Consider the following 12,368-nt stretch of genomic DNA (forward strand, 5'->3'; position numbering starts at 1 on the left):
CTGACACCCATCCAAGAAGGGGTGTGGTTTTTTTTCAGGGATTGAGGGTAATTGGTGTGACTGGAACTAAAGCTACAGGAGCAGTGTGCCATTGATCAGAAGGTAAGGAAACACAGCATTTGTTTTCCAAAACGACAAAAAACTTTTGTCTTCCTTCAGGGCTTTAGTTGTGCCAGTGCTGCTGCCTTGCAACCCTCCCATTCCTGGGTTTTGCCCTCCCCTGGCACCACTGGCCAATTGGGATGCTCAGAGGGAATTTTTCCACACAGCAGGCAGTTGAAAGAAAACCTGTTAACACAAACCTTTTCACATTCCAATTCCCCTTGGTTCAGCTGACAGCCTCCCAGGAGTGATGCCTGTGCCTAAGCCCCCTGCACACACAGAGGATGGGGGGGAACAGGACCTTGGTTTGGTGCATTTTTAAATATTTCTTTTTTAGGTTTAAGGTGTTTTCTGACATCACCACTGCAGCACAACAGACCAGAGGATTTCATACCTGAAAGCTCAGCACCCACAGCCTTCCTCAGCATGCCTTGAGACAAGGTGCCAGTGACCTCCACTAGATCTTTCCTCCTCATTCTGGCATGGGAGGGCAAGATTGTGGGGATGGATTTTACCCACTCATCTGCTGCTTCTGAAGAATGTGTTTGCCATGGAAGCAAACTGAGTTTGTACCAGGAAGAGGATTTCCCCATCTTTTTTTTTTTCTTCTCTCATAGAATCAGACTGGTTTGGGTTGAAAGGGACCTTAGAGATCATCCAGTTCCAACCCTCTTGCCATGGGCAGGGACACCTCCCACTAGACCAGATTGCTCCAAACCCCATCCAACCTGGCCTGAAACACTTGCAGGGATGGGGCAGCCACAGCTTCCCTGGGCAACCTGGGCTATTGTCCTACCACCCCTCAAAAGAAATAATTTCTTCCTAATGTCTAATCTAAATCTCCCCTCTTTCAGCTTAAAGTCATTATCTCTGCTCTATTACTCCATGGCCTTGTGAAAAGCCCCATCTCCTCCATTCCCCAATGTTGCCAGGAGGTAAATACCCATTCCCATGTTGGACCAGTCTTCAAACTAGAAGAGGTAAGTGTGGAACAGATTCCTCAGCATTATTTTAACAACTTTTTTTTCCTGTAGGTAGAAGCAGGGTTTTTTTTTGTGCAGTTTAGCCCCTGGCACAGAAGCCTCCTGAGGCCTGCTGCTCTAAGAAACAAAAATACTACATCAAGAAATCCCATTTTCCCTTCACACTTTTTAATCTTCTTTCCTTGGGTTTGAGCCAGGGAGTTGTTAACTCCTGGTTTGACACTGCAAGGCCAGAATTGTGATCTGCTCAATGGCAAAGTCAAAAACATAACAAGTTTGTGTTCTTAAAGAATAAGGTGCTGGGGTAATATTTTAGAAGTGGATTAGTGAATCCTGATAGGCTTTCATTTGCATTCTCCCCCCCCCCCAGCACTTCTGAAGTTGTTCAAACCACTTTTTTCTTACTTGATGATATTTGAATCCTGAAGTAATGGCTCAATTCCTCAGAAATATTTACTTTGTCACCATCCAGCACATTCAAGGATGGAAGGCAGAGGAATACCCAGGAGCTGAGGTGGATCCCAGGGGCAGAAATTCCAGACCCAGATGCAGACTTTTCTCATGCCTCCTCATTCTGTCCCTTCCTTCCCTGGTGGCCTTCACCATAAATACCTGTGGCTTTGAGTTTGCAGATGAATGGGAGCAGAGGGTAGCAGCTCAATGTCAACTTATTTTCACAGCTTGAGCTGTACAAAAAGCAACTGGGGCTAATCAGGGTCCTGCTGATCCCCATTTGGGAGCCACTGCTGTAGGGTACCAGAGCAGTGCCCCTCCAGGCACCTGATTAGAATCATAGAATCACAGAGTGGTTTGGGTTGGAAAATCACCCAGTCCCAACCCCCCTGCATGGGCAGGGACACCTCCCAGCAGCCCAGGCTGCTCCAAGCCCCATCCAACCTGCCCTTCAACACTGCCAGGGATGGGGCAGCCACAGCTTCCCTGGGCAGCCTGTGCCAGGCTCTCACTAGCTTGACAGAAAGTTCTGACCTGAAACTAGGACCAAAATGATAAAGACATGGGTTTGCATGTGTTTTGAACAGGAAATGGAGTCACTGTCCCATCATCCCTCCAACAGTGCCCAGCAAGGAAGGGAGACTGCTCTCCTGCCTTCCCTCCTCCTCACACATTTCCAGACATCTCTGCCTAGGGTGAAAGAGAAGGTTCTGGACCTTTTATTGGTCCAGCTTGGTCCCAGGAGGGGCCATACATACATATCATTACAGCCATATCATCTTTACAAGCATCACCACAAACAACAGGAACCTGGAACTCTGGAAACATGCTGGCTGTACTCTCTGTAGCTTAAAGAGAGAGACTTGAATTACAAGAGACTGCAGGGACACAGTGGTCAGACCATTTCATCTGACAACACCTCAATCTGACTGTGCTGGACCCTGCTGTTCCAGCATCACATTGACTCTGGCTGCACAAGCAGCTTCAGAGTTGCCTCCACTTACAAAGTGCTGCAATAACCCTCCTGGCTTTCTCCACTGCCTTTCTTGTGGCAGCAGCTCCAGCCCTGCTTTGCAGCACCTCAAGCCCTGGAGGAAGATCTTTAACTCTCAAAAGCTCTGCAAACTCATCACATCACACACAGCTTCTCCTTGAAGAAAAAATGAAGGGGATTTTTTAGCCTATTTCACTGGTAATAGCAGAAAAAGGCCTATTACAGCAAAGAATTTGTCCAAATAAGCTGTCCTGCAGGTAACATCCTGCTCATTTTAGTGCCCTGGAAACACTCTGCAAGGATTCACTATTGAAGCATCATTGTGCTTTAGGTAACTGTGCAGCTTAAAGATAACAGTCAGCACAGAGCACTAAGCAATGGCTTCACTTTACAGGGTCAGGCTGCCCCAGAAGTTTCTATCAACTGGTAAAGTTATCAGCCTGATGGTAGCAAAGTAGTTAGTGTGACAGGGGAAAAGCAGGACCCTTTACCCTGTTGCACCTCCTGAACTTCCACCAGCATTTAAGGGCTTTAATCCATGACACTTCAGGTAACTGCACTTCTTAGTCTCCACTCATCATCCTTTCATTTGTTTACTTGGCTGAAATATCATCTTTGGTGTCTTCAGGCCACACCACAGGATGGTCCACATTTTAACTATACACTATACATACAAAAAAATATTTCCCTGTATTTTAAGTCTACTTAGCAGTATTTTTTAACACATGTGATTACAACAAGCCCCTCACCCCTGAGTGCTGCTTACCTCTGTCACATCTTCTCTTGGCTTTCCTTTGCTCAAGTAAAAGAGTCTTGAGGCCTTCAGAGATCCCTCTGCCTTAAAGCCTCATCTCTTCAAACATAAGGAAGCCTTTCAAAAGCCTCTAGGCTTTTCTCACAAATAGCTGTTTTATTTAGCTCACAGCTTTCAACTACCTTTCAGGTTTTAGCTTCTGCTTCTTGCTCTAAACACACAGCCTCAAAAACCATTCCCCTTCAGCTCCTTCTTCAGCAGCCAGCCCAGCAGCAGAAACTCACCCTCTCCTGCCCTATCTCCCAAAAACCCTGGCTTGGCCTCTGAGTGCCTTAATAAGCTATGGTGCCCCTGACTGGCCTCACCTGAGCATCCCCACCCATGGGGCTGGGGCTCTATATAAGCTCAGCCTTGGGCCTTTGCTTTTTCTTTGAGTTCTGTTGGAAAATCACCATTCTCCAGCTCAGTTTAGTATTAATCCCTCCTGCTCTGGACTCAGCTAAATGTTTGACCTGTATACCTTCTCTAGACCTCATTCTGGTGCATGGAGTGACTTACCAGCTGGACTTTGGGCCCATCTCATCCCTACAGAGATGCACAATGCCTGGACCTGGGGGCTTTCAACATTCTTCTGTCTGGGTCCTCCAGCTATTAGAGGAGATAAAATCTAATTTACTGCTCATGCTTATGCACTATATTAGCATTTGTTTGTTGAAGACTTTCTACTATGTAGGTGGTTCCTGTGTAGCATTTTTTCCTGGAGCAGCAGTGTTTAGTTGTTGCAGTGCCTTTTGTTTGCAACAGGAGCTGTGCTGGAGTTGGGCTTTCCCTTGCTGTGGCTCTGTGGGACCTGCTGCTCCTCTGCACCCATACCTAGGAGTGGAAGGCACCTTTAGGACTTGTTTCCCATGGGACTTCCTGCAGCCTGGTCCTGGCATGCTACACTGAAGCTCCCAGGTGCTGTGAGAAGGTTGTGCATCCCACCCAGGCTTCATTTAGCTGAGCTTAAGGGGGTCAACAAGCTGGTCAGGTGCAATGGTGGGTACTTGCTCCTGCTTTCTGAGTAACCTCTTGTTGCCTTCTCCTGAATAAAGGCTGGGGTAGCTAAGCAATCTTGGAAGGGAGAACACTGTTGGCCAGGGTGTGTCACATCCCTGCCAGGGAGAGTTAAGTGAGGGGGGGGAAGAAATGGTGGCTCCCCACAGGGTGCTGCCTTTTTTTGGGAACTGTGAAGGATTTCTTCAGCTTTTCAAAATGTCTGAAGTTTTAGTACTTACAATCAGCTACAATTGGAGTGGAATATCAACAGAGCACAGCTTTCAGAAACTCATTTTTTCCCCTTTCAAGCTGACAATGGGATTGTAAGAAAAACTTTGAATAATAGATACACTTTTGAATAATGGATGTTTCACAGCCAAAGTCCCTTGACTTTTCTCTCTGCCTGGATGAGAAGCCTTTTAATTGCATGACATGTGGAGAGAGGTACAAAATGCTTTTGTCTTGTGCTGCTGATTGCCCAATGCATGCACTGCCATTAAACATTCAGAGATGGGTGAGCACAGCCCAGCCTGAAGCTCTGTGCTACACATGTTGTGTTTTTATCAGCTGAGGATCTGGCACGAGATGTTTTGCCTTTTTTTCTTGTGTCATGGCTGCTTATATTTTCCCTTCATTTTTTTTTTGGGTGGGTTGAGTCTTTCCTGCTTCTAGTACTTGTTTTTCCACATGAAGAGCTTGCACCTTATGTCCTGGGCTTATGTGATGTGGTGTGAGGTCACCTTGTGAAGGGATGAAGCCTCTTGAAATAGGTTCTTTCTAAAATAACAGTGTATGTTGCAAGGGTTTTGCTGAGAGGTGTTTGTCTGATGGGGAAGAGCCAGGCTGGGTGGTGTGACATGGTGTGATGGGGAAGCTGTGATGCATGAAGACATTTGAACCCCCTTGCAAATGAGCTGTGTGGGATATGAGGAGGGAGATCAGCAAGGCCAGTAGTGGCTCTGGGTCTTCCCTGCTCTTCTGCCAGTAGTGCTGCTGTCTGTCCCTGGAACTGGCTCTTCTCCAAGTCCCTTTGGCTGTCATGAAAGTTTAACTCTACTGCAGAAGGGACAAGACAAGTCACTGTGCCCCTGAAAAATGTAAAGGGTGGGTTTGGGGACAGTGGTTTTCTTGTGTGCTTTGTCTTTGTCCTCAAGTTTCCCTGGTCCCTGGTGATGTGCCCACACTTTGAATACACCCAGATGGGCCCAGCTGAGCAAAACCCTGCTGTGTTTGTAATTCTCTAACTCCTGTCAGCACAAAAACCCCCTTAAAACAAGAAGTTATGATCCTATCAGCTCCCCACCTGTTTGTTTGCTTTTTTTCCAAGTGCAAATCCAGCTCAGGGACTGAACCTCAATGAATAAATGCTGCTGGAGCCCAGCTGTATCCTGCTCCCAGCTCTCTGCATCCCATCTGCAGGCTCAGCTTCTATGGAGAAATCCTGGAAGTCTGGAACAGTTTTAACTCTTGCCCTTAGAGCACAGAAGTATCTACAGAAGCAGCTTCTTGGGGTGGCCCAGAGGGTCCCCTGGGCTCCCTTGTATCAGACTTCCCTCTTTCACTTAGGTTTTTGGTGATCCTTGCCCCTCTGCACTGTGGGATGCTGGCCAGATTTCTGGTTGGGAACACTGCACATTCTCTTTCAATTTTGCAGCTTCTTGCCTTGGAGGACAAGTGCAATTTAGTTTTATTTTGCAAAATTTGACATGATTCGCTGCTGTGATTTACTGGCCTTGGAGGGTCTGGTGGATGTAACTGTGGAAGGTGTAAGTGGCTTTTTGTAGTAGAGGAGTCATAAATTGAGATGAAAGAAAAAAAAGGAAACATTACTGTTGGACTTTACAAGGCAGCACTAAGAACAGGACACAGCAAAGCCATCTGTAACTGTCAAGGGTCTTTATTGTCCCTGATTGCAGGTAATAAAGCTCCTGAGTGAGATCTGTGGTCTCAAAGAAGAAGGCAACTGATGTTCAGGTATCTGAAAAGACACAAGATGGCAATCTTTTTTTAAAAGGGGCACCCTGGAACATTTCTGGGCTAAAGATTTCCAAGCAATCAGCTTTATCTGCTCTGGCACTTGTTGAAGATGCCAGGAAAGGGTCTGTGTCCAGCTCATTCCTCAGTAAAGGAGGCTGAAGATGTGTGTGAGGTGGAGATCTGAGGGCATCAGCATGAGCAGGGCTGGGAGCTCCAGCTGTGTGGTCTGATCCAGGCTCAGCATCCCTGCCCTGCTCATTCATGGCACCTATGCCACAAGATGCAGCAATTGCAGCTGAGCAAACACTTCTTTTGGAGCTTATTTTGCCACCTCTTTTTTTACCTTCTGTCCCTTCTGTATTTTCCAAGACACAGACCAGGAGGGATGTTTCATATATTCAGGAGATTTTTAGATAAAGACAAATAACCTCCTTTTGTGTCTATATTTTTTTTCCCACTTAATGCCACAAGAATTGCCTCAGAATTTGTCTCACTCAAAAATTCATTTTCCCTGGTTGAGCAGAGGGTGATGTGGGCTGGGTGAAAGAATTACCTCTGCTTGGTTTTCCTCGTTTGCCTGGTGAATATTTCCAGGCTTTTTGGTTTTATATGTTAATTTTCAGCTGGGAGGTTGTAAAGCATCGCAATGTGGGGAGTGTGACAGGGCTGGGGTGACAGTTTCCAGGCTGCTTGTCCTCATTTTGATCTGCAAACAGTTGAATTTGCAGTGTGTAATGATCTCTGGAAGGCAGTTAGCAGCGAGATAAACATCAATTTTATGGCTGGGAAAACAGAAGGGGGGGGATGTTGCAGGGGAAAACTGAAGGATCTGAATCTTGAAAGCTCTCTGACCTCCTCAGCAGGGCTGGGTTTAGGTGTTGGGGTCTCTGCTGGTCCTTCTGCATCCCAATTCCTTTCCCAGGGTGAGATGCTGTGGCAGAACCTGCCCTGGTGGGGATGCAGGAGCCAGCATTGCCTTTGCCTTTAGGGGCTGGGGGGATGCAAGAAGTGATGACTCAGCACCCCCACCCAAGATTTAAGAGCTTTTGTTGAAGCAGGAAGAAAGGCAAAGACTCCAAAACGTTTTGGGGGCTTGTTTTGTAGCAGGAGCTCATGGAGGAGGCTGGAGTTTTACCCTTCTGTTGCAGCCAGACAGGGGACTTGTTCAGCACTCTGTGCAGACAGGCTTTGATTATTTTTTTTCACCAGCAAATGGCTTGTTTTTTTGCAGCTCTGCTTCTTCATTGGGTGCAAGGCAGGGTGTAAAATCCTCTTTCTTAATTTGCTGTGTGCCCCTGGAACGTCATTAATATTCCTGCCTAAGACTCCACAAATTAATAGGCATGTCTGGATGGTGCTAAACGTGCCTGTGCAGGGGAGGGATGGCTCAGCCTTCCAAGCTGGAAGTGAGGTACAAAACATCAGGGAAGGCTTAAAGCACACGGAGTGGCTGTGGGGAGATGTGCAGTGTCACGCTGGCCCCCCAAAAAATCCACACGATGGTGCTAAAGCAGCGGCTGGAGGTGGAGCAGGAGTTTCAGCTGCTTTGGGAGCTACTGCCTTCCTCCCACCGGGATGGTCCTGGCATGGGAAGAGCCCAGATGCCTCCCCCAGCTGGAGCAGGGGCTCTTACCGCCCTTCCCTGTTAGCCTGGCAGGAGGGAGCAGCGACTGAGCTGCTGTTGAGACTGAGGGTTCTCCCTGTGCTGCTCCAGGTGCTCTGAGGTCCTGGTTCTGCTGGGTGGTTTCAGTCTTCTTGGGCTGTGTGATACGTCAGGTGCTGGCAGCGTTTGTTCAGGGTTGGTGTTTTCACTCTAAAGATGACCTGGACAGGCTGGAGAGGTGGGTGGGGAGAAACTTGATGGAATTCAACAAGGGCAAGTGCAGAGTCTTGCATCTGGGGAAGAACAACCCCATGGACCAGTGCAGGCTGGGGGCTGAGCTGTTGGAGAGCAGGGGAGGAGAAAGGGACCTGGGGGTCCTGGTGGGCAGGGGGATGAGCATGAGCAGCAATGTGTCCTTGTGGCCAAGAAGGCCAATGGATCCTGGGGTGCATTAGAAAGGGGGTGGTTAGTAGGTCAAGGGAGGTTCTCCTGCCCCTCTGTTCTGCCTTGGGGAGGCCACATCTGGAATGTTGTGTCCAGTTCTGGGCCCCTCAGTTCCAGAAGGACAGGGAACTGCTGGAGAGAGCCCAGGGCAGAGGCACAGAGATGCTGGAGGGAGGGGAACAGCTCCCTGCTGAGGAAAGGCTGAGGGAGCTGGGTCTGTTGGGCTTGGAGAAGAGGAGACTGAGGGGCCACCTCATCCCTGGTTACAGATCTGTTCAGGGCAGTGTCAGGAGGGCAGAGCCAGGCTTTGTGCAGGGATGTCCAGTGACAGGACAAGGGGCAGTGGGTGCAAACTGGAGCCCAGGAGGTTCCATGTGAATCTCAGGAAGAACTTGTTTGGTGTGAGAGTGCCAGAGCCCTGGGCCAGGCTGCCCAGAGAGGCTGTGGAGTCTCCTTCTCTGGAGACATTCCAACCCCCCTGGCCACGTTCCTGTGTGATGTGCTCTGGGTGCCCCTGCTCTGGCAGGGGGGCTGGGCTGGGGGAGCTTTCCGGGTCCCTGCCAACCCCTGGGATTCTATGAAAGATCACTTAAGATGAGTTCTCATGTTTTATGTAGTTTATTTGCTGCTTGCATTTGTGCCACACAGATGTGATGAGAGATGAGCTGGTTTCATGTTTTCTCCTTGACTGCAGCCAGCCCTTCCAAACCACCCTGTGCTGTGACATGATGCTTAAGACAACTCCACAGAAAAAAAAACCCTGTGTGTGTATGTACACATCTCTCATATTTCTAGGGGCCTAAAGCTCAGAGATGAGCAAAGCTTCTTATTGCTACCAATTAAATTAATGATCTCATCTCAAAACTGGAAAACAATCAGTCACCTACAAATAGCTTCAGGTACTGAAGCCACCTGGTTGTCTCCTCTTAGGTAACAAAGGTTTTGGGTGAGGTTTGGCTGATTATTCTCCCCTGGTGGGCTTGATGTGAGGGGACTGTCCCAAGGGCCCTGGGCTGGCTGTGAGTGGAGCCCCAAGGTGCAGTGCAAACCCCTGGAGGGGATGAAGAAAAATGTTTGCCACTGAATCTTGTTACTGTGACAACAACAGTGAAACCTTTTCAAGTGGAAAAATAGGGTTTTTTTTTAAAAGAGCTCTGCCTGTCCCTTCAGCTCTGCTGAATGCTCTCTGGAGCTTTGCAGCAGTCCTGGATGCTCTGTGGCACAGAGTCTGGGTTTCCAAGAAAGCTATGAATCCTTTTAAAATAGAAATTTCTTGGCTTGAAGTGATGTAATTAGTTACCCTTTTCTTTCTCCATTTCTGGCCCATCTGCTCCTTTTTATTTCTGTTTTCTCTTCCTTCACTTCTCATTTCCCAAGTCCTTTCCAGCTCTCTCCCCTTCCAAGGTACTTTTCTGCTTTTTTTCTTTAAAATGTGATTCCCCAGCTGTCCAGTTTTGCTCAAAGCTGGTAGTGGTGTTTGCATCCCCTTCCCTAGCATGAACTGTTTCCTTCCTAGCATGACAGTTTCCCTTCCTCTCAAACACAAGTCAAGCTCCTGAGTCTTCCTCACAATCTGAATCCCCCAGGTGTGGCTTGTGACAGCAGCCTGAGAAACTGACCCTGGTGGGCTTGATGTGAGGGGACTGTCCCAAGGGCCCTGGGCTGGCTGTGAGTGGAGCCCCAAGGTGCAGTGCAAACCCCTGGAGGGGATGAAGAAAAATGTTTGCCACTGAATCTTGTTACTGTGACAACAACAGTGAAACCTTTTCAAGTGGAAAAATAGTGTTTTTTTTTTTTTAAAAGAGCTCTGCCTGTCCCTTCAGCTCTGCTGAATGCTCTCTGGAGCTTTGCAGCAGTCCTGGATGCTCTGTGGCACAGAGTCTGGGTTTCCAAGAAAGCTATGAATCCTTTTAAAATAGAAATTTCTTGGCTTGAAGTGATGTAATTAGTTACCCTTTTCTTTCTCCATTTCTGGCCCATCTGCTCCTTTTTATTTCTGTTTTCTCTTCCTTCACTTCTCATTTCCCAAGTCCTTTCCAGCTCTCTCCCCTTCCAAGGTACTTTTCTGCTTTTTTTCTTTAAAATGTGATTCCCCAGCTGTCCAGTTTTGCTCAAAGCTGGTAGTGGTGTTTGCATCCCCTTCCCTAGCATGAACTGTTTCCTTCCTAGCATGACAGTTTCCCTTCCTCTCAAACACAAGTCAAGCTCCTGAGTCTTCCTCACAATCTGAATCCCCCAGGTGTGGCTTGTGACAGCAGCCTGAGAAACTGAAGCTGCTCTTCATGTGATGCTGGTTGAACCCTTGCAGGTTACTGGTACAAATGTGTTGCTAGAAAACAGGCTGAAAACATCTAGCAGTCACCTCTTGGCTAGAAACCTAAAATTATTAGCCAGGTGGAAGTATGAGATGCATTTATACATGAAAAAAGTGGGATTCCTGTGGTCTCTAGGGATCTTTTCCAGGAGATTTGACCTTGACAGACCTTTTACTTTGTTCAGAACGTCCCAAAGTTTTGAAGGGCAGCTCTGAAACAGACAGATGCTTAATTCTGTTCTGCTGAAGCCAAGCTTCCCTGGTTTCTGTTTCTCCCAGTCAGCTCCCAGTGCAGCAGAGTGCTAAGGGTATTTTTTTTATTTGAAGCCTTGAATTCTGCAGAGACCGAGCACTTGTTTCTGAGGATCCACCAGGGAAAACATCTTCCTGTCCCAGCAGGGTGGGAAATTTCAAGCTCTGAAGTGATAATATATGTAGTCTTCCAGCATCATTAAAACAGGCTTTTTCTGACAGGGCCACTGAGATGCAAAGAACGTGATCCTGCCTGTGAATCCCAAATCAGTCGGTGTTACGGTGTCGTGGTGCAGATCATTTGGAGGCTCTCATGCAGCACCAGGGAAAGCTATGACTGTGGAGGGGGGAAAAAAAAGAAAAGGGAAAAAGAAAAAATCCCCCTGGTTTTCTGCTGGCCATGCAGTGTTCCTCTGTGCTGCTCTTGGGCTGGGATCTGGCTGCTGGTGCTCAGCAAACGGAGGTTTTGGGGGGTCAGGGAGCTCTGTGGGCTTTCTCAGAAGAAAGGGGGAGAAGATGGCACCTTGGCAGGCTGCTGGGTGGAAGATGCTGGCTCTTATTTCTAGCTTTTTCTGCTGTTTGCCTTAATTTTCTCTTTTTTGTTTTTTTCTGGAGTTTGGGAGAGCTTTTCCAGGCAGAGATCCTTGGTCCCTTATCAAGTGAGGATGTTATTACACTCTAAGGACTTAGATATGGCAGTGCTGGGGTGGACCCTGTGTCCATCCTGCCCAAATTCTGCCCCAGGCAGCAGCTGGTGGGATGGGTGTTACTTGCTTAAGCTCTGGCTGGGGCTGGTTTAACCCAACAACTCAGCCAGCAGGTTTTATTTGTTATTTTTTAGGAAGCGTGAGAAGGATTCTTAGAACAATAGAACCATTTTGGTTGGAAAAGGCCTTGGAGATCAAGTCCAACTTTTAACCCAGCACTGCCAAGGCCACCACTAAACAGTGCCCCTCGGCACCACAACTAAACATCTTTTAAATCCCTTCAGGGATGGTGACTTCACCCCTGCCCTGGGCAGCCATGGCATTAAAAAACAGCAAGGAGAAAGGTTTGAGGGGTTTTTTTTTGGGAGCTTAGGGGCCTGCATGCTCCATCTCTTGGGTGAGAGGAAGCACAAGTGTTGTGAACCCTCAGGAATGGAAATAGCAGCACTAAAACCCTCCCAAGGGAGCTGGAGAAGCAGGTGCTGGAGGTTGTCCCAGGGCTGGGGAGCAGAGCTGCCCTTTGCCCGCTGCAGGGCCGGACGCCCATGTGGCCGTGGACTTTGGCAGCTGCACCCGAGGAGCAGAAGAGAAGGGCCCCAGGGGCCTCCCAGCAGGTGTGTGTGGCTGCTGTGGTGGGGGGACAACAGGGAGGGGTGGGGGGTCCCCCAAACCCAAAATGAAGGGGGCCCTTGGTGGGAATGAAATGATGGGTGTCTGGGTGTTTGTGCCCCGTGGATGAGTTAGGGC

At 48.2% G+C, this 12,368-nt stretch overlaps 1 protein-coding gene across 1 annotated transcript in view; it reads left to right on the plus strand.

Annotated features, from left to right (window-relative positions):
• The first annotated feature begins 1,024 nt into the window (after window positions 1-1,024).
• SEC16B (SEC16 homolog B (S. cerevisiae)) overlaps window positions 1,025-12,368 on the plus strand; it is a 30,500-nt gene continuing 19,156 nt past the window's right edge. Inside the window, exon 1 of the mRNA XM_009994675.1 lies at window positions 1,025-1,037. Coding sequence (XP_009992977.1) covers window positions 1,025-1,037 — 13 coding nt within the window. The remainder of the gene's footprint in view (window positions 1,038-12,368) is intronic.

Source organism: Chaetura pelagica, unplaced genomic scaffold (assembly GCF_000747805.2).
Source record: "Chaetura pelagica isolate M959 unplaced genomic scaffold, ChaPel_1.0 scaffold363, whole genome shotgun sequence".
Taxonomy (NCBI): domain Eukaryota; kingdom Metazoa; phylum Chordata; class Aves; order Apodiformes; family Apodidae; genus Chaetura; species Chaetura pelagica.